This window comes from Lichenostomus cassidix, chromosome 4A (assembly GCF_008360975.1).
Source record: "Lichenostomus cassidix isolate B80296 chromosome 4A, HeHo_3.0, whole genome shotgun sequence".
Classification (NCBI taxonomy): domain Eukaryota; kingdom Metazoa; phylum Chordata; class Aves; order Passeriformes; family Meliphagidae; genus Lichenostomus; species Lichenostomus cassidix.
Window position 1 is genome coordinate 7,459,887 of NC_139485.1, and position 20,841 is coordinate 7,480,727.

Below are 20,841 nucleotides of genomic sequence, written 5' to 3' on the forward strand. Positions count from 1 at the left end.
TGGTGACATCTCCTACCCTGCGTGGGCAGCTGCTGCTCTTTGCCCCACCAAAATTAGGGTGTATGCTGGGCTGAGCTGGGAGGTGCTGCTGTGTCTTAGTTATTCCTTTTCATCAGGATGTCATGACTCACCTCTCTGGAAAAGTCTGTTCATTCTTTCTGGGAATCTCTCTCACCAAACAAGCTAGCTTGTTCCAGCTAAATCAAAACAAATTCCCCCCATAGATTGGAAGTGGAGGGGGAGAGAGCCCTTTAATAACTGCTGGTTTGCTGGGCTCTGGTAGACCATTAAACAGTTTGCTTATAATCAGTGGGTTTTTTCCAGAGAGGACTCATTTTGAGCAAAGGCAGAGTCTGGCAGTGAGAGGGGGGAGATGGTGAATCTTTGCCTCCCTTTAACTGAGCTGCAGAGCAGCATAACAGTGTCTTTAGAAGAGCTGGCTTTGTGCACAGTGCTGACCAGCTATTAAAACTCTCAGGTCTTGATGTTAGAGAAGAATAAGAACAGACACTGAGTAAATGCTACAAGATGTTATGAAGAATAGGGAGGATACAACACCCAGGGAGAAAAGCACAGGCAGTGACTTAAAAGGGACAGAGAGCTTAGACTCTGGGACAGAAACCACTGTGAATAAGAAAGGGGAAAATTGTTTTGTCACTAGCCTTACAAATGAGTGCTTTAAGCAAAATAAATAAGGCTTTAAATCTTCTCCATATTGTCCATAAATTACTAAAAATACATAATTGTGTGATTTCTGTGCTTTTGCTTATCCATCCATCCATCCACAATACTGGGTTTGCCAAGATGATATCTAACATCTCCTTACGCACTGAGTTTGTTAACTATTGTGTAATTCAGAACACATAATGAAGTGACTGAAGTCACCAGGATTGTGTGGGTGTTGAAATTCTAAGCATCACTGTCTCACTTTATGTTAAATAAATAGTGACTGGGTGAAAAATACAAGTCAATTTAATAATAATGAGAATGAGAAAATAAGAATATAAAAAGAACGTTGAATTAGACAGCATGTGTAATTTTTATTTTTCCACATTGAACTGTCATTTCCATGATTAATTTCTCCTAGGTTTAAGCTGTGAGAAGCATCACTAAAGAATCAATTAGCCTATTATATTTTAAGTTTTTCCCTTGTATAATTCTGTTTTGGTTTTATTTCTTCTTTTTCTGTCTGTTATCATTAGGCACTAGATGGCTTTCTCATTGCTCTTACCACTGATGGGATTATTATTTATGTATCTGATAGTGTTTCATCTCTGCTAGGACACTTACCGGTAAGTTCTGACCTCGCAATACACTGAAGGCTCATTCCCCTCCCTAATGCAAATCCATCAATGCAGGGCTGGGGACTGGTTTTGTCCAACCAAAGAGGCAACTGACTGTGGGTGGGAGGTCAACCAACAAATTCTTGTGGAGTTTCTCAAGTTCCTGTGAATAAAGGATTCTCTCTCAGGGTCTGTGAGTTAGCTTAAAAAAAACCCAACTATGCAAAATCACTGTACTCATAGCTCATCACTTGGCTGCACATCTAAAGTTCTGGGAGGTGTTTGTCCCATCAGGTTTATGGAAAATCTTATGGTTCTGTGCAGAAGCTCTTTTTAAATAATATAAGTATTATTTCAGAGCTGAATCTATGCTCTTCAAATGACATTGGGTTTTTCTACATTGAGCCCATAGTCTTTGGTAATAAATGTGTGGCTTCAGGGTTTTCCAGGAGAACTTCTAGCAACCAGTTAATTGTCAGGTGAAGAAATTTCAGCTTGCCCCTCAAAACCATTTTTCTCTTTATGTGGTGCCAAGCATGAAGCACCAAGGATGCCATATATGAGGGCAAATTAGAGCACACAGTTACCTGAATGTCCTGGTGTGCAAGGAACAAATCTGTGCTGACATTTTGGTAGAATCCCTTTAGTCAGGATGTGTGGGTTGATGGGTGCTGAATCACTTGCAGGTCGAGGTGATTTTGCCAGATGTTCAGCCTAGAAGACAAATGGAGGATGTGGGAAGGAGTTCTCCCTCTTCTGTGTCTTGCTTTCAAAGAAAAATATTTCACTTCTCATCATGTTATATTCCAGTAGTACCAGGGTTTCTTCTCCAGCCTATATCTGTCTGAACTGAAGGGAAACCTCTGGGACTTGTTCAGCCTTTTGCAAACAGACAGTAATCCTGGGGTAAAATAGCCTAAGGGTCATAATCTGCCCTGGATCCATCTGCAGATTGACTGGGCTTCCTTGTCTTAGGCATGTGTGCTCTGCTGTGGGATGAAAAGGCATGTGGTTGTGTCAGGCTGTACTGCTGAACATGACAAAGCATTCTTTTGTATCAGTCAGATTTGGTGGACCAAAATATATTAAACTTTCTGCCTGAGCGGGAGCAGAGCGAAGTGTACAAGCTCCTTTCTCCACATGTGCTCATGACAGATCCCGTTGCAGCTGATTTTCTAAATGGTAAGCTCTGCTTCTGTCTGTCGGTCAGGGAAGTTTGCCAAAGGTAAATAGCTCCCAGGGGAGCCTGCACAGAGCTCTCCAGCTATTTAATGCTCCTGCCTGCCACTTCTGTTTTGCTGCATTTGTGGGTTTTAGTGCATCAAATCTCTGATGTTCCTATGTGCTCCGACTACTTGCTCTTTGATTAGGACAGGCTTTGCTTTACCATCTGTTTTGCCCCATGGAGTTGGCCTCAGTAGATGCTTTTCCCCAAGTGGGATGCTAGACTAAGCCTGAAAAGGGAGTCAGAAGTTAGGGGAAGAAAAATTTGGAGAAATCCCAAACAGTTTTGGCAGAGCCATTATTCCTTAGGAAGACTGTGTGTCTCAGGACACGAGAGAAGCCCCAAGGCACCTTAAGCACCAGCCTTCCTGTCTGAACAATCCATGTGGATTTGTACTGTTGGCTGCTGTCCCATCCCCAAAATGTCCCTTTCCCCCAGAAAATGTCCCCAGGACCAGAGCAGGCAGCAGCATCTTCCCAGAACCTGTGTTTCACCAAGCCTGTGCTGGGCCCCCACCCCTTTCCCCATGGGTTTGGCAAGGCCCTGAGCAGCACTGAGCTCCCCTCCCTGCTGCCCCATGAGCATCAGTGGGAGCTGAGCAGCCTGAGGATGCTCTGAGCAGCCTGATGATGCTCTGAGCGGCCTGATGATGCTCTGCCCTGGGGCTGGTTTCCCTCTGGCCACGTGGTCTGATCCATAGAGTTCAGACTTGGGGCAGAAAACTGGATTAGAGCTTGGCACAGTGCCCTCCACTCTTAATGGAAGGGCTTAGGGTGAGTTCAGTGCCCTTTGGATCTGGGTCCTACTGAGCAGTACCAGGGCACAGAACTGCAGTACCATGTAACTGCTTTGCATGAAATCCTGCATCCATGAAGTCAGGGAAAGATCCTGCTGATTGTCCAGGGAAAGATCCTGGTGACCAGTATAGCCAGGCCTGAACACCCAGCTCACTGAGGTAACTGCAAAGACTAGAAAAAAGGGCGACAATACATTTGTTGAGCAGAAACAGCTGATAATTGCTCGTAGTAGTTCTATATTTACTTCTGAGTATCAAAAGCATCCCAGCAGGGTGTGCTCAGATACTACAGCAGCAGGGTTGGTAGATAAATTAAGTATATGAGCAAGCTTAAGTGCAGACTTCTAATAACATTGTCTGTGTCTCCCTCTCTTTCTCTCATTTCAGCAGAAAAACAAATAGAGTTTTGTTGCCATTTAGCAAGAGGCAGCTTAGATCCAAATGAACCCCTGATGTATGAATATGTGAAATTTGTAGTGGATTTTAAATATTTTACTCATGGTAAGTTACTGTTGCAGCCTTCCTTTGCCCCTCCACCCCACTCCTTTAAATTGTGTTGATCTGTAGCATCTTAAAGGCTCTGTTTCTGCTGAAAATGTCCCATAATTGTCAGGGATGGAATGAGCTGGGTATGCATTGGATGTATTTTTCATACAAAAGTGGTGGGGGGGCTGTTGATCAGAAGAGTGCACTCTCCTGCATGCTGTGCCTAAAGCTGATACCAGACTGAAAATACCTCTGTTTGACCCACTGCCAATTGTAAAGCAGCCTACTTATTCACATAGCCAGTGAAATATGGTTTTCTGTTTCACTTGTGGCAGTGAAATGACGCTTTGCAGAGATTAAGTAGTTTGACGTGCCTGTAAAATCCTGAATCTTGCAAATGTTGACCTGGGGAAAGGCTGACAAGGAGACTGCAGCTGCACATGGTGAGCTGCTCAGGGCTCTTACAAAGCCAGGGGTAGGTGGTTACTGCTGTGTAACTCGGAGCCTAAAGGGTCATGCTTTACATAACATCAGCATGGATCAGTGTGGCATCACCCTGTGGGTAGGAGGAGTTTGTCGCTTGGGTTTCATCACTCACTGTACCTGTCTTAACATGAAAAGAAAGCTCTCCTTCCTCTTCTTCTTAAATAAATTGTCTGGTTGTTTCTAGTGCCTACACCCTCCTGTAATGGCTTTGAGTCAGCTATTGCACGAGCTTTCAGGTCAGCCACGGAGGAGCAGATCTGCCTGGTAGCGACTGTTCGTCTCGTCACGCCGCAGTTCTTGAAGGTGAGCACTTTGCCCTCGAGCTGCTGTGGGTGCTGCAGCACTGCTCAGAGCAGGGTCAGCAGCTTGTGCCAGGGTTAGGAGGGGAGAGAGGGCACTGCTGTGCCTGGGACATGACAGAAGTGTGTATTTTGGAAAGGTAAGGTGTAAAGTGGGAGCTGCTTTTGGGAAGAGGTGGGTTTGTGGTGGGCTATCTCAGGGGCACCAGGACAGGGGGACCAGCTGCACCATTTGGCAATCTGCAGCCTTCAAAGGCATACATCCACCACTCCTTTGTGTAAGGAAGCCATCTGCATCTTGAAACCCATTTGAAAATGTGTGTCATTGGCTCTTCCTGCTGGTCTGTAAGTGTCCAGTGGCACTGTACACTTAGACAGGGGAACAGCCCCAGGTGCTGCTTGCCCAAGAGGGCATTAGCCAGCTCAGTTAGGGGCTGGACCTGCAGCTGTCATCCATATTCAAATATCACTGTTTGCAAAAAGCTGGGGAATTTTGCCTAGAGAGTGCAAGACAAGACTCTTAGACTATTTATCCTAGCTCTGAAATTCAGCTTAAGGTAAACTATGCAGCCATTTTTCATCAGTTCATGCATCTATAAAACAAGCCTTACACATTCCTCAAAGGAAAATAAGTGCTTTAAAGGCACTGTATTTTGCTGTGGTTTATTATATCACCAAGATGCATCCTAGGTTTTGATAGTGGGCCCTTTTTGTTGTTTCATAGCATTAAATCTCTGAATGTGCCCTAAATGTCTGACTGTTTTGCAGGAGCTCTGCAACGTTGAAGAGCCATGTGAAGAATTTACATCGAGGCATAGTTTAGAATGGAAGTTTTTATTCTTGGACCACAGGTAAGAGGTCTGGATATAGTCACTGAATAACTAAACTGTAGTTTAAAATAGAAAACTCTGTGTACTTATTTCCTGAGATCCCAAATGGAATGGTTCTAATTAAATGCAACTTAGTAAGTAGCAGTACTCTGAACTTAGCTATTAGGCATCCTTAAGTGCTTCATTATTTTCCATATTTTAGGCAAGTAAGAAACCATGGAAAATGTCTAGAAAAATATCTAATCTTCTAACTAAGATAATAATTCATTGAAAATGAGCAGTGTGGGTCCCATTCCCTGTATTGGTTTAGGTCCTCTGTTTTATAACTACAACTTCCAGGAATCCTTCTAAATATTTTGCTGGGTCAATAATTTTTTTATTTTTCACCTTGAGAAATGATAGAATTTCTAAAAATAAAATAAAAACCAGTAGATTTTATTATTTAATTGCCAATTAGTTTTTGAATGTGCAATATGGTGGGCCAGAATTCAGCTTGGTGAATGAATGAAACAGACTGGAACCACTTTATTAAGCTGATTAATTTAAGATTCATTTTCTTCAAAAAAAGCTGGAGGCTTTTATTCACTCTTTTACTTCTCTGTATTTGACATATGTGCATAAGCACATTGCAGAATCCTACCATTTTCATTATCCCTCCCCTTGTGAGCTGTGCAAAGGTAGTCGTTACTAAAAACAGGAGACTAGTAAATAACATTCTAAGGAAAAAAATAGAACAGTGAGAGAAAAAAATCTAAATATCATCTTCGCATTTAGAGCAAGAAAGAGAGAGAGCAAATATAAATTAATAATAACTTTCATTTATATAGAACACAAGGTGTGTGCCTCACACCTCATGCCTTGAAGTGTGGAGGAACTGACCCTGTGACAGCTCTGCAGTTGATTATGTGTTGTTTGGGACAGTCAGATAATTATTCATTCAGATGAGATCTTGCTGGACAGGCTTTGTTAGACTTTAATTGGCCTGTCTGATAATGCACATTTTCAGAATCAGCTGATTAAGGTTCACATTTGTAAAAGAGACCCAAGCCACTCATTTCACTGATGAAGTGAGCTGCTTTTCCACAGGGCTGTGTCCAAGCAGCTCCTGTGAAAAAGGTGAGTAGGAGCTACTTTGAAACTTGTCAAAGAGTCTTTTGATGAATCTGGGTTATGACTCAGAGAGGCATCTCTGTGCTGGGTGCTTGCAGACACTCCAGTCCCACTGATATCCCTGGTGAGGAAACTATTGTTATTGAGAGGAAATCAAGATGATGCAGACGCTGAGGAAGAGTTTGTGACAGCCCCAGATGCAAGCAGTGAGCTCAGACCCAAGAATGAGCAGGAGATCATGGGAGTTGTCTCATCTAATCACTGATTCAAAGCTCTCTCCAGTGAAGTCTGCAAGACACTGGGAAATGTTGCTGTTTCTTATTTGCATCACCACAGGCTGCCTGACACTGAGGTGTGCCATCAGCAGGGGCACAGGGCAGGAGCTGGAATCAGGACCTTTGCTATCATGATCACAGCTTAAATCAGAGTGAAGATAGGTGCAATAAAAGCATTCCAAAGATCTGGATAAACATGAGAAAAATAGAAAAAGTCTGTATTCTGTGTCTATATGTAAATATGTGTAGAGGATGAAAAACCCATCAACTTTGATAATGAACTGTTTCTCTTCTGCACTGTGATACTGTTCTTATTTTCTGTTCAATTATTAAAAGACAGCACCCAAAAGGCTCTCTGAAGACTGTGCATTCCCATTTGCACAGAGAGTTGCAGGTCTCAGGGCTGGAACTAAAGCTAACAAGACACTTTTAAATTGCTCCACAAGGCAGCTCCTTGTCAAATGACAGATGAGGAGCATTTTGTGGTTGCATTCTCATATAAAGAGCTCTGGTGAGATTCAGGAAAGCACAATACCTTCCTGATCAGCTTAAATGTTTATCTGATGTGCATCTGAAAGACATTATTGTCTTGAATGTAAGGATGTCATTAAAAATAGGAGAAACAGTGATGCATTCTGCCAAAGAGACAGCAAGGAAGGACACTTTAATAAATACACATATTATCACCATTAACAGAAATCTGGGTCACATGAGGAAAAGGAACAGAGTGCTCTGTGAGAAGTTACTTGAATAAATAAAGCTGTATTGTGGCAGAGACCACTGTGTGCTCAGTGCACTCTACTTTGAGAGATTCGCTCTCAAGTGGAGGCCTGACTCTCCCAGCTCTCCTGTTGTGCTGGGACTGGGGAGCTCCTGCTCACACCTTGGCCCTCCTGGGACAGCTGCTGAGCAGATCCTTAGATCCTTCTTACCCCTCATTTCCCATTTGGTGCCACACTGCCTGCAGCTGTGGGAAGAGGAAGGTTAGGGACCTGCCTGGGCTCTCTGTGGCTGAATAACCTGTGCAGTGCCTCCCAAGAGGACAAATGGCACAGCCAAGAGAGAACTTCACACAGTAATAACCAAGAAACTCAGGGCTGATCCATCCAAACTCACATGTACTACACTGAAAAAGCTTTTTGCTCACAGTCTTGGTCATTTTATGGCCTCCTTCCTTAAGAGCACTCAGCACACCAGGAGAGGGGCAGCAGGAGAGGCAGGTTTGATGGGCACCATCCCCTTCAACCTGCCCTGTTTTGAGTCATTTACCATTTCGACCTATTCCTGAGAAACACACTGAACTTGGCAGGTGAACCTCACACTATCAGCACATCCTGCAGCCAGAACAAACAGGTGGAGCCACATTAGCACAGGTCCTGCCTCACTGAGTGCTTGAGTTGGGGCAGGCAGGAGCGTACCTGAGTGCTGGGGGATGGAGAGTGACATGCTGATAGAGGGAGAAGAGACAAAAAGTGTTTTTCACCTCACATTTCAGTGTTGTTTCATAATCATAAGCTATCAGGCTCCAGTGAAGGCTGCATTAGGACACCTGCTTAAAATAAAATCTCATATTTTGCCTAGAAAATTGAAAATCTAGAATTGACAATAAAATAGGCACATTGCAATGACTTACCTCACTATGTAAATACTCCATCAATTCCTTCTCCACCAGCCAAAGCAAAACCAGCCCTAAATCAGCCCCATGTCTATTGCTATTGATACTACCAGCACAGAAAGTTTTGCTGGCTATAGTTTCCCAAGCTTTTCCAGGGGAGCAATTACTTTTTCCCAAGCTGGTCCTGACACACACTTCAGCTTCCCACTTACTCCTTCTTCTACAGTTACTACCCAGATGACATTTACATCCAACCTACTGGGTAATTTTACTCCAGCTCCAGGTTGTTATGCGCAGGATCAGCCGTAGCGTTTCTCAAGCTGTGTCTCACAAGCATCCTTAATGAATTGAGTCACTCACATACGTACATGCCTTTCTCTACACCCACGTAATGAATAGGCTGGGAAACAGTAAACACACACCTTTTCATTTTCTCAATTTTTACCTCTCCCTCACTGTGGGTTTTTTTTTTTTTTTGTTTGTGTATGAAAATGCATCACTGCCTATATGAATAGCTACTCCAGATTTCCCTGCCAAGTGAATGAATGAGGTGTTTGTTGCTGGTATCACAGCTTATCTGCCAGGATGTCAAAGCATCAAGTTTTGTGCTCACTCCCTGCCCTTTGCTTCCTTTTTAGGGCTCCACCTATTATAGGATATTTACCCTTTGAGGTTCTGGGAACGTCAGGGTATGATTACTACCACGCAGATGACCTGGAGCTTCTTGCTAGGTGCCATGAACACTGTAAGTTGCCCTCCCTCTGCAGTGTGTCTGATCTTGTCACTTGTCCAAAACCTTTTACTGTTGCAGTTGACACTTACCTGGGAGGTTGAAATCTGCAGAATTCATTCAGATCAGGAGCTGTTTGTGCAGGTTTCCTCAACCTGTTTGAGCACAGGTTGTCTCAGAGTGAAATGAAATTAATAGATTGGGAGTCAGAACTTTTCCCCCTCTGCCCTGTGAGTTTTGTTAATTTGTCACAGCTCATGGGGTCTTGCCTTTCCCCTGGGCTTGAAAGTTAGCCAGGGGGCTCAGCTCACCAGAACACCTTCTAAGAGCATCATTTGGATCTCCTGCCTGTGCAATTAGATGTTGTGAACCTCACTTACTCATTAGTTAAATGTTTGTTGAGATTCAGAATCATTTTAAACACAGAAGCACTGAATACAGTTTCCCTGTGGGTGAAGATGTCTCATGTTTGGTCAACCTGAAAGGAAAGCAACAAAGCAGAAGAGTCAAGTTCAGGCTGATGTGTAAACACCAAAGAAGGTCCATGAAGTTCATTTTCGTGCAAGGAGAAACAGTGTGACCTGTGGGAGCCAGGGAAGAAGGAGCCCCCAGAAGAGTTCCACAGCAGTGCAGCCCAATGCTGAAGAACCACATCCTGCTGAGGGCAGGAGCTAACGTGAGGAAGGGCAGAAGGTGTCTGAAGATGTGGTCTACTTTTAATCAGTGTGCAGTTCCTACCAGATGTGAGATGCTTTATCCCCAAGACCCAGATTTTTCCATTTTATTTCAGACTGAGATATTGAGCCAGAATTATGTGTGTCCTGCAGTGGTTTTGCATTGCCAAGAGCTGCAATGAAAAAGAACTACATACTTTGTAAAATGCATCTAGGTAATAAGGTATTTTGCTGAGAAATATTACTTACAGGTTTCCTGTTGGGAACAGTCTGTCTCTCTGCTGTCTCCACTTGAAAGGAGAGTGTTTTGTCAAAAGGAAACAAGGACACCCCAGGGAGTGGAGCAAGCAGGATGCTGTAATTGCTCTGAGATGCAGAGCAGCACGGTGCTGGGGACCAAGGAACTCCACCAAGAAGCCCCACAGCCCACTGCAGACAACCCACTCCCATCTCTACTACGAACCCTCTACCACTTGCACATATGAGGAGCTGAGGGACCTAGAAGAAAATGGGGAAAAATGCTTCTCTGAATGTCAAGTTTCCCTGCTCCACCTCCCTGCTGGCTTCTCTGCCCTGTACAGACAAAGCCCTGGTACAGCAGCTGCCAGGAAAGTGAGCTGCCTGGCTGAGCACATGGAGGAAGCTGTGACAGGGGGACACACAAGTTGTGTCAAGTGTGGCAAGAGTGTAGATGGGAATATTAACAGAGTATTTTAATTGCTCCCAAGTGCAGTACTTCTTAGTTTAAGCTGTTTGCTTAAAAGACCATTCAGACATAAGTGAGATACTTAAGCAGACAGTGGCCTTTTGGTAATGCATGTGCAGTTTGATATAGACACAAACTGTATTGAGAGTGGGTCAGATCATTCTATGGAGAATTGATTTGATGAGTTATATTATACCTTTCTACAAGCCATGGATTCGTCCTACCTATAGGAAGAGTATTTGCACAACACACCTGTAGGGAAGGATCTTTTCATTTTACTGCGCAGGGAAACAACGTAAGGTGCTGGCAAAGTGACTTAGAGAAGTTGCTTCAGGACATTTGTGTCAGGACAAAGAGCTGGGGGTCCCCAGCACTGCATGTTAGCCAGAAAATCTCTGCTAAGTGCTTCATCTAAAGCCCATCACTGTTAATGGAATCACTAAAGAAGTCAGTGCTGATAGGTGAGTAAAAACACTTGGGTTAGTGTGGCTGGATAAGTTCCTGTTTGTCATATTGACACTCTGGACAGACATCTTGCCTACTGTCAAGTGAAATGGGTTTAAACCACATTTGTATTTTACTTTACATTAATTATGGGTATTTTAGATGAGCATGTTTCATTTTCTATTCCCAGCAGTCTGTAACAGTTAGTGTGATTATTTAACATAGTTTCCCATATTACTTTCCAGTTGTATTACAGCCCTTGAGATTTTTTTGGTCATAGCCTGGTAATACATACTCGGTCTGGTGTAGGCCCGGTCTTGGAAGAAAACTCTCAGTTAAACTGTTAAAACTCCACTCTGTTGTTGTTTTGTACCATTATTAGGATTCTTACTTCACACTTTGACTTTACATCACTTCGAAATGCATTCTCATGTACTTGTGAAAGGCAAAAAATTTGTTTAATTAATGTTATTTATGCTTATTTCGGGGCAGCCCATGAGTAAGTTAAATGAACGTAGCTAGTCATATAGTTATATCAGTTATAAGAGCAACCTCAAAATAGCAAAGGGCATTCCTGAAAGTCAGCAGGAAAGACCCCAAACAAAAGCTGAGTAAATGGTTGTGTATCATCTCTCATATTCACAAAGCTCAAGAGCCATTTTAGCACTGCCCCACTCTGGGACAGGTGTGTGGGACTGAATGGTTTTTCTAATCACTTTTACACCATGAAATCCCTGTTTGCTGTAAATTGCTTTCTCTTTTTGTTAAACAGTGATGCAGTTTGGAAAAGGAAAGTCCTGTTACTATCGGTTCCTGACCAAAGGGCAGCAGTGGATATGGCTGCAGACACACTACTACATCACCTACCACCAGTGGAACTCCAAGCCCGAGTTCATCGTTTGCACTCACCTGGTAGTTAGGTAGGAGTAAGCACCAAACACTTCACAGTGTATATGATATCTCAGTGTTCAGTCATTGCTTTTTCTAGTCCTGTTTCATGTTAACTAAATATTTGCTGTGCCTACTGACACACTAAAATGATATGTAATTCCATGAAACTGTTCTGACAGGGAACATGTGTTTTATTTAGCTTTTTTTCTTTTTCTCTTTTTTTTTTTGGCAACTAGGCCAAAAGCCTGGAAGCTACCTTTGGCCAAACCTTTCAGTGTGTTATATTCCCCTTTTATCCCTAGTGATGACATGGCCAGAGAAAGAATTAAAGCTATTGGGAATCAGACAGCTTTCTGGGCATAAATGAGATCATATAACTCCTACAAAACCTTTTGATCAGAGCTTTAAATATTTATGATTTGGAGTTAGCTGCTGGCTCGCCGGCCTTATTCCTCACCCAAATCCAGCCCTGGATCCCCCCCTAGTGGGAAGCTGCTTGTGCTGAGTTGCAGCCCGTGCTGGAAGGCAGTGCATGTGTGGGATGCTCTGTGAATGCACCTTCTGGAGGGGAATCTGCTGGATTACTGCTGCCATCTCAAAAGAGACTGCGTTAAGGGTGAGAAGATATTCACTGAAAGGCTTGAAAAAATATCACATTCTGGTTTGCTCCATTAACTTGAGTAAACTGATTTCTCACTGTGTGTTTCTTTACTGTCAGGAATCAAATTTTTTATGGTCCCCCTCTTTTTCTGTCAAACATCTAGAAGAGCAAGAACTAGTAAATGTGAAGTATATGGATGTGTTGGGCTGAGTCAGAGGAGGGCCATGAAGATGCTCAGAGGGTTGGAGCAACTCTCCTGTGAAGACAGGCAGAGAGAGCTGGGGTTGTTCAGCCTGGAGAAAAGGCTCCAGGGAGACCTTAGAGCCTCTTCCAGCGCCTAAAGGAGCTCCAAGAGAGCTGTAGAGGGACTTTGTACAAGGACATGGAGTGGTAGAACAAGGGGGAATGGCTTTAAACTGTCAGAGATAGGTTTAGATTAGACCTTAGGTAGAAATCCTTCCCTGTGAGGGTGGTGAGGCACTGGAAGCCCAGAGAAGCTGTGGATGCCCCATCCCTGGAAATGTCTGAGGCCAAGTTGGATGGAGTTCTGAGCAACCTGGTCTAGTGGAATGGAGAGTTTCCACAGAACCACAGCAGAAGGGTTGGAACTAGATCATCTTTCAGGTCTCTTTCAATCCAAATTCTATTGATCCTGATTCTATGATCTGTGATACAAACTACATATGAAGTGTTAACATAAGTAATTGTTGCACAGAGAGATTGCTTCCCAGTTGTGTTGCTTCAGGGAATTCAGCTTCACTTTAAGGTCTGAATTTATTGTGCATTAACTTGTTTCTTCTTTCTGCTTCCAGTGCCTCTTAAACACAGTAATGTAGTCCTAAATAGATTTTGAAGTTCAGTTCTGCCTCAGATAGTTAAGGTTTAGAATATATTACTGAAGCACACAAGTTTAAATGTTGTTTCAGGAAAATTCATTGCCTCGATGATATAAGTGGGGTCAGTTCAGCAACTTCTCTTGCCTCCCACAAAGGTTGTGGTTCATTAATATTTCATCACCCTAAAGTCTGGCACCTCTCAGTGCCCACGATCCATGAACACTCAGAGAGTCTTTGAAACATCCTCTCCAACTTATCCCAGTGGTGAATCATATGGCATTTGTCACTGTAAATATTTTATTATTTAAGAGGGCAGAAAAGAAAGGAAAGCAAACACAGTTTTAGAGGCACATTATAGGGATTCCTGCAATTGCATTGCACCTGGGTGGCTGCTAGTTTGTATTTGGAGCTTTCTTTGGAGTGCAGGGTGTTAACCCTGCTGCAGCACGTTGTGTGGACCCTCAGAAGGGACCTGACCTTGTCCTGCCCAAGGCACTGGTGTAGGCATCACTGAGCTACCATGCAAAAACATGGATTCTTGTTCATCATCATCAGGTTAGAAAATGAATGTACACTTGTTATGGCAGTTTACTTACACAGAAGCTGTAGGATCATTTTTTGGTTTTTTTCAGTTATGCAGAAGTTCGGGCTGAGAGAAGGCGAGATCTTGGTCTCGAAGAGTCATCAATTGAACTGGCATCCTCTTCCCTAAAGGTACCATGTCCCTTCACAGTTGAATGAGATGTTTAAACCAAACTGAGTAATAACTTGCAATCTTAGGAAAGTGTCTGCTCTTTCTTCTCCTTTTCCTTCACTCCCATGTCATTCCAAGCCTTCAGCTGGGTCATGACTCAGCCAGGCCCTGAGAAGTTTCCCTCTGCATGGCTCTGAATTGCCCATCTTGGTTCAGGACAGGCTGGATGAGCTCTGAACAGCCTGATCTAGTGGCAGATGACCCTGTTCTTGGCAGGGAGATTGGAACTAGATGAACCTTCATTCATTCCCCCTGTCACCACTCCCCAGTGTGCCACAGCCGACCAGCTGTGATGTCCCTGAAGAAACCGGGCAGAAAGAAGCTGACTACAAAAGCAATTTCCTGCAGGGGCAGGGGAGCAGGAGGGTGGCACACCAGAGTGCAGCAATCCTCATGGCACGGTGTGTCCCCTCCAGTGCTGCTGGGTGTCCCAAGCATCATCCCAGCCCGGGGTGCCCAGGGCTTGAGTGTGAGGGTGCTGTGTGCCTGAAGGCTTTCGGGTGAGCTCAGAGGGGCAGAGCCAGCACGGTGTGGTGCTGCTGTGCACCCAGCCTGCTGGCTCTGTCTGCAAACGAGGTCTCAGGGAGGTGAAGGCCCCTTCCAGAGCCATTCCCTCCTGCTGACCATCTCACCGCTTGTGCTTCGCTCCCCGCAGAGCCACAGCAGCTACCTGGACGTGGGGCAGTGCGGCAGCAGCCAGGACGCCAGCCGGGAGGGAGTGTCACTGTCATCGCACAGCTCCCGGCGCTCCTCGCACACCGCCCTCTCCGACTCCACCTGTACGTGCCCAGGAGGGGAGCCCAGCCTGGCTGGAGGGCAGGGCAGCCTCCGGAGTACTGGGATTCGGCTGGAAGTGACCGAGTTGGGGTGGGAGGGCAATGCTCAGCTCTGGGACAGGTGTATCGTGTCATGACGAGTCACAGAGCAACAACAGAGCCACGGCTACCTGCCACTTCCTCCCTCTTAACCCACTGCCTGTGTGAGAGCAGATTTCCCCTGCTTGTCACCTGCTGAGGGTCATGGCTGTTTACATGGCTCAGGGGATGGGAGGTGACTTGCTAGCTTGATTGAGCCACAAACCTCACTGTCAAAAGTTTTATGTTGGGATAATATAATTTTATTACGGAGTCTCTGATGTGAAATCCCTGCACAAGGAGCACAGAAGCATGTCTGCCTTGCTGGCAGCTTCATCCCAGCTATCCCAGCTCCCATGAGTGCCCTTCTTGCCCTGGAGGCAGCAGCAAGGTGACCACAGTGCCTCTGTGGGGCATGGGAAGGGAACAGCTCGGGACTTTCCTTGAGATACTTGCCATGGGGACAGCGGGGATGTCATCTGGAAACACCCATGGAGGGCAGGCTGAACGGGGGTTAGCATCAGGAGGGAGCCCAGCAAGTCAGGTGGGGAGCCAGAGGGGCAGTTTGGGGACCCATTTCGGCAGTGTGTGGGTCACTGCCCATCTGCACACACACAGTCCAGGTTTAGCCAGGGTCGGCAGGCACGGCTCTGCTGTAGCACGGTGAATTCTCTTTTGCAGCCACGTCGTCCATGCGGCGCACGGACACCAGCACTCCCACGCGGCCGGCGGGGCCGGGCGCTGCGGCAGAGAAGGCAGCCCTGCGGCTGGCAGCAGGCGGCAGCGCTCAGGTCAGTGATCCTGGGGAGCAGAGCCTTTCTGAGGCTGCAGTGAAATGAGCTCAACCAGCACTGATCTCACCCGCAGAGGTGCTGGATCCCGTGCTCTGAGTGTGCTGGGACTGCCTGGGCAGTGCCACTGTCTGGCAGAGCCAGTGGAGAGATGCTGGAGGCTCCTCTGCTGCCTCCCTTCAGGGTTCAGTTTGCCCCTCCGAGGCAAATGCCTTTTCACACCAGCAACCCTCTTTTCTTGGGGTTTTACACATGAAATGGCCTTTATCCAAAATGGATGCTGACACCAAGGACGTGCAATTAGCAGGGGCATGCAGGAGCTTAAATTCTCCCTTCAGACGTATCCTCATATCTCCAATCTCAGTTGTCAAGTTCCCTGCATTTGTTCATCCCTGGTATGAGCTGGCACAGCACCAGCTCTTCACTAGAGGTGCTATGGACCTACAGTAAGGCACAGTTTTCATTTCTAGGCCATAGCCACTCCTCAAGCCCCTGGTGAACACCTCCCTCAGCACCCCGTGGCTCAGCTGGCAGTGCCCTCCCAGCACCCTGTGATGGTATGTGGTTTATTTTTGTTAAGTGCACTGGTATGTCCTGTCAGCAGGGCAGCCTTGGTGGCTCTGGTTCACTGCCCTCACTTCCTTGCTGGCTCATCCCAGAGTGGGGACAAGGTTTCTTTGCCATTTCTGTTGCTATTACTGAGATTTACCTGCAACCAAATGATTGCAACCACTTATTTCAGCAAGCAGAGAGAGCAGGTGGGACACCGAAAGAAATAGCATAGGAGGTTTACCCTTGTCAAAAGCACTGGGGGCTGCTGATGACTTCTCCCTGAATCTCTAACAGCTACCTGCTGGCTGGTATGATGCTGAGGAGTTTTAGTAGAGGAAGGGGGTGTCATGGAAGGTTTGAGTTAGGCCAGGAAAAGAAAAAAATCACAAGAAAAATGTGAGAGTCATAAACCATAATGACGAGGTCTGTCCTTAGAGAGCTTTGATGTCAGTGCAGTGGATGTTCAGACTACAAAACAGATTGGAGATGGCCAGTGTAGGTGTGAAGGATGGATCCCAAGGTGGAGTTGCAGCCTGTCTTGAGCCTGGCATCTGACAAATATCATGAGCAGCGCAACTGAAATCCAAGACAGGAGGTGTGACAAGGGCTTGGATGCAGTGTCTGCCACAAAACACAATGGGCCCAAACTCAGCAAGGTGTATAGACACTGCAGAAATTTAACATGCCAACATCTGGAGGGAGGAACTGAGTGTGAGCCAGATGTGCTGCTGCTCTGGAACTACAGTGGCACTTTGGTTAAATATTCAATCGCCATTTTTGTCAGAGTCATATTTTTTATGGCAAAAGTTGAAAAGCAGTAATTTTTCTGAATCCAGCATCACTATGAATGTGAGTAGCAGGACTGGTCCTACCCTGTGACCCTTTCTCTCTGTTCTCTGCAGCCAGTGTACCATTTCCCCAGCCAGCTGGGGATGATGCACCAGCTGAAAGAGCAGCTGGAGGAGAGGACTCGCATACTGCAAGCTGACATCAAGACACAGCAAGAGGAGCTCCACGTCATCAAGGAGCAGCTCCAGCTCGTGCAGGACTCCAACCTGCAGGTACCTGCTGCCCCCAGGGCTCCCAAACTCACCAGCCATTTGCTTTTCCTTTGAGCACACAGAGCTCTGTAACAAAATTGTCTGTGGCAAAAGCATTTGGAAATGAACTTGGCAAGTTGGTAACTTGGTTTCAGATGTGTGAGTGGTGTTTCCTGAGAGATGAGTGCTGTCAATATCTGGCTGAGTATTGAATTGGTAATTTCCATGATTTAGAAAAAAGCAATCCCAAGTTAATCCAAAGTCTCCCGTGCACAAAAAACTTGGTGATTCCATGTGTGGTTAGTGCTGCTGGATCCCCACTGCCACTCCTGTGAAACAGAGCAGGCACAATGGAGCTGGAACGGTCATGGCTCTGAATAAATATTTGACACAAGCTAACATTTGATTTTCTGTTACTCATGGTTCACTTTGCCCCTGGGTTTAGAGATCCTGCTGCTGCTGCTGCAGTGTTATTTCTGCCAGGCAGTACAACCAACAACTCCTCTGCCTCTTTCCCTTCAAGATGCTGATGCAGCAGCCGATCCCTGTCGTCTTTAACAACGTGCAGCAGCCAAGCCCCCGGAGGCCACCACCGCAGGGGACACCCAGGCAGACCCCAGCCAAGAAGTCCCAGCAGCCAGGCCTCATGGGGACGAAGCACTACTGCGGTACCCACCTGCTGTCACCGCGCCCGTTCCTCAGGGATCCCTGTGGCACAGCCCCCCAGGTCACTGACTGCTTCACTGTCTTCATCATCCCCTTTCCTGGCTTCCAAATACTTGTCTGCCTTGTCCCTCCTCCCTGTGGTCCCACACATCCCCTCTCTGTTGGCTTTACTGCGTAGCTGGAGTTGTGGAATTCGTGTCAAGAGTCAGTTGGGAACAATGTCACTCAACTGACAAAATAAAAGCCAGGTAGCAGGAAACTACTATTTAAACCCCAGGGACTGCTGGAGCCCTCCTGGTGACCAGGGAGAAAGTCAGTGGGAGGTCTGGGCTCTCATCAACACAATGCTCATTCATAGCTGGTGAGAGTAGATGCCCACACAGGATGGGTATTTTTTTAAAATATTAGTTTTCCTCTGGCTGAGGAGTCTTGGAAGGCAGCTTTGAAAAACAATTTTGTCATCACTAGACTTAAATCTACTATTAAGATGGGAAAGACTTCAGTTGTTCAAAAGCCAAAAAGGCCAAAACTGCTGCTTTAAAGGACAGATGAGATGCTTTCCTTGGAGACTTCAGATTTGCGCTTACCCTCTTTAACTGTTTTCTTCCTCCTCAACCCTTTTGTGCCCTTACCCTTGTACTCTAATTTCTCAAGAGACCATCTGCCTGTGGCACTGGAGATGCCAACACCTGCCTTGCAGGGACAATAAATGCCAATGGGTTGGTGGTCCTGAACAGATATACTATTCCTACTGCTGTGTTCAGGGGCAATATCCTATTGTTCCTTCTCCTTTTCCCATCTGCCCATTGTAAGTGGTTATTTTATCCCCTGTTAGGGAGCTTTGGAACTTACACGGGTGTCTATGTCTTCATTTCAGGTACAGCAGCAGCAGCAGCAACAGCAGCACCTAATGAGAGGAAGCCAAGGCCAGCAAACATGTGTGCAGGGGCAGGCAAGCATCTCAGTGCCCCTCTACAACAACCCCATGGTGTTCTCCCAAACACACCCCATCGCTGTGGCTGCACAGGTGCCAGCTGACAGCAGTGAGAGGCAGCCACCAGCCGACTACAGCCAGGACAGGAGCCTCAGGTACCTGCTGGGACCACCCTGGGGGCAGTGACAGGGAACAGCAGTGCTGGGGCAGCAGGGAGAGCAGTGGCTGGGCTCGGGGTGATGGGCTCAGGATACCACAGCAGCTGTAGGATGCTCCCTCAGCAGGGGTGAGCCCAGTGTGCAGGCAAGCAGGGTGCTGTGCACATCATGCTGTATCATCAGGGGCCTTAAATTCTTTTCTCTCCATATCTACATAAATTAATCTAACCCTGCCCTCTGTCAATTTAAAGCCAATCCCCCTTGTCCTGTCGCTCCATGCCCATGTCAAAAGTCCCTCTCCTGCTCTCTTGTAGCCCCTTTAGGCCCTGGAAGGTACTATAAGGTGTCCCTGGAGCCTTCTCTCATCTGAACAATCCCAACCCTCTCAGCCTGTATTCACATGAGAGATGTGAGACATTCACATGAGAGAGGTGATAAGAAGCATCCTATTTCATTAGCTTGTTTTCAAGGTAGTGGTTTACCTGCTTTCATGGAGGATTTTCAAGGAGTTGTTTCTGGAGACTGACAGACTGACCTCTCCCTTCCCTGAGCATCCTCTGTTTTCCTTCCACCACAGGATGCTGTTGGATCAGTCCATCCAAGCCGTGATGCCTGCAGCCAACAGCAGTGGCCAGCCCGTGCAGAGCAGTGGCAGCAGGCAGCAAGGAAAGTGAGTCTCTGCTGGCCCTTGTTTTCCTGCAGTGTTCTAGTGGGGCACTTCATGGCACTGCAAATGACTTGGAAAAAGTTGTACCTGATAACGCAAACACAGTCTCAGTCTGAAATGAAACAGTTCAGCTGGTTAGGAGAAAAAATAATGAGAATATTTTTTTTAATTACAAAGAACTTCATGATAAATAAAGTGCTTTAAAAAAAAAAACCAACTGTTTTCTCGCTTCTCCAAAGCCTAAATTGCTTGACCAAGACAGAGAGGACATGTACCAGCTTAAAAACCTTAATTTTCTGCAGTTCCCCTTTGTGCTTTGTGGGGAGTGGGGCAGTCTGGGGCCTGCTGTCAGCAGGGTCTGCATGGTTGGACCAGCCCTGCTCCAGGCTGGTTCCTGCAGCAGCTGGGCTCCCCAGTGCCCCTTCTGAGGGTGGGTGTGGTGTGGGTTCTCACACCTGGTTTTCCTCCTCGTGGCAGGTTCATTGCAGAGCAGCAGACCCTGCCTCCCCCAGCACAGGTGCAACCAGTCACCTGCAGCACCGTCCGACCTGCAGCCCCAGCGCCCATCTTCTCCCCATCTCTGATGATCCCACACACCAGCTTCACATCCCACCAGGCCAACACACCAGTTCATCTCCACCAGTGGCCACAGCAACAGGTCCAGCAGCACCGCCTCTACCTTCAGGTACTGGAGCAGGTTTCTGGGGAGGCTCAGGGATGGCTTAGGGATTGACTGGGTTTTTTTTTAAGAAATGGGGCTTATGTGGGTGATCAAACCTGGTCAGTGCATTTGCACATTCTCCATTCCTGTTGTATCTGCACATAGCCAAGTGCTTAGCCTTTCCAGGCTGACTCTGCACCTGCTCAAGGCCATGTTTTCCACCAAACTCTGTAATCACATAGAGTACTGAAGAAATGCCCAGTTTTTCAAACACAGCTTTTCACCTGGAAGAGCTCTGGTGGGAAGCTTGCTGTAGTCATGAAACATGATAGGAGATAAGCTCTTTGGAATACATGCCTCCTGCTGTTATGTCTCAGCAGAGCAAGGTTTTTATCAGCTGCCATCATGGCTTTCTTTTAATAAATAGGTGTTTCACAACACACATCTGGCCAAGGTGCTTTTGGTTTTTCAACACAC

General features: G+C 46.2%; 1 protein-coding gene across 5 annotated transcripts in view; it reads left to right on the top strand.

The window, feature by feature from the left end:
- PASD1 (PAS domain containing repressor 1) overlaps positions 1-20,841 on the top strand; it is a 52,606-nt gene that overhangs the window by 26,903 nt on the left and 4,862 nt on the right. For 2 of the 5 annotated variants that reach the window (XM_085060337.1, XM_085060338.1), the window contains 16 exons: positions 1,203-1,292; positions 2,345-2,465; positions 3,692-3,805; positions 4,461-4,579; positions 5,344-5,426; positions 9,044-9,150; positions 11,732-11,879; positions 13,920-14,001; positions 14,697-14,820; positions 15,577-15,686; positions 16,157-16,243; positions 17,141-17,299; positions 17,802-18,005; positions 18,822-19,033; positions 19,614-19,706; positions 20,181-20,388. In XM_085060337.1, coding sequence (XP_084916463.1) covers positions 1,203-1,292; positions 2,345-2,465; positions 3,692-3,805; positions 4,461-4,579; positions 5,344-5,426; positions 9,044-9,150; positions 11,732-11,879; positions 13,920-14,001; positions 14,697-14,820; positions 15,577-15,686; positions 16,157-16,243; positions 17,141-17,299; positions 17,802-18,005; positions 18,822-19,033; positions 19,614-19,706; positions 20,181-20,388 — 2,061 coding nt within the window. The remainder of the gene's footprint in view (positions 1-1,202; positions 1,293-2,344; positions 2,466-3,691; positions 3,806-4,460; positions 4,580-5,343; positions 5,427-9,043; positions 9,151-11,731; positions 11,880-13,919; positions 14,002-14,696; positions 14,821-15,576; positions 15,687-16,156; positions 16,244-17,140; positions 17,300-17,801; positions 18,006-18,821; positions 19,034-19,613; positions 19,707-20,180; positions 20,389-20,841) is intronic. The other 3 variants (XM_085060339.1, XM_085060341.1, XM_085060340.1) reach the window with 3 other exon arrangements.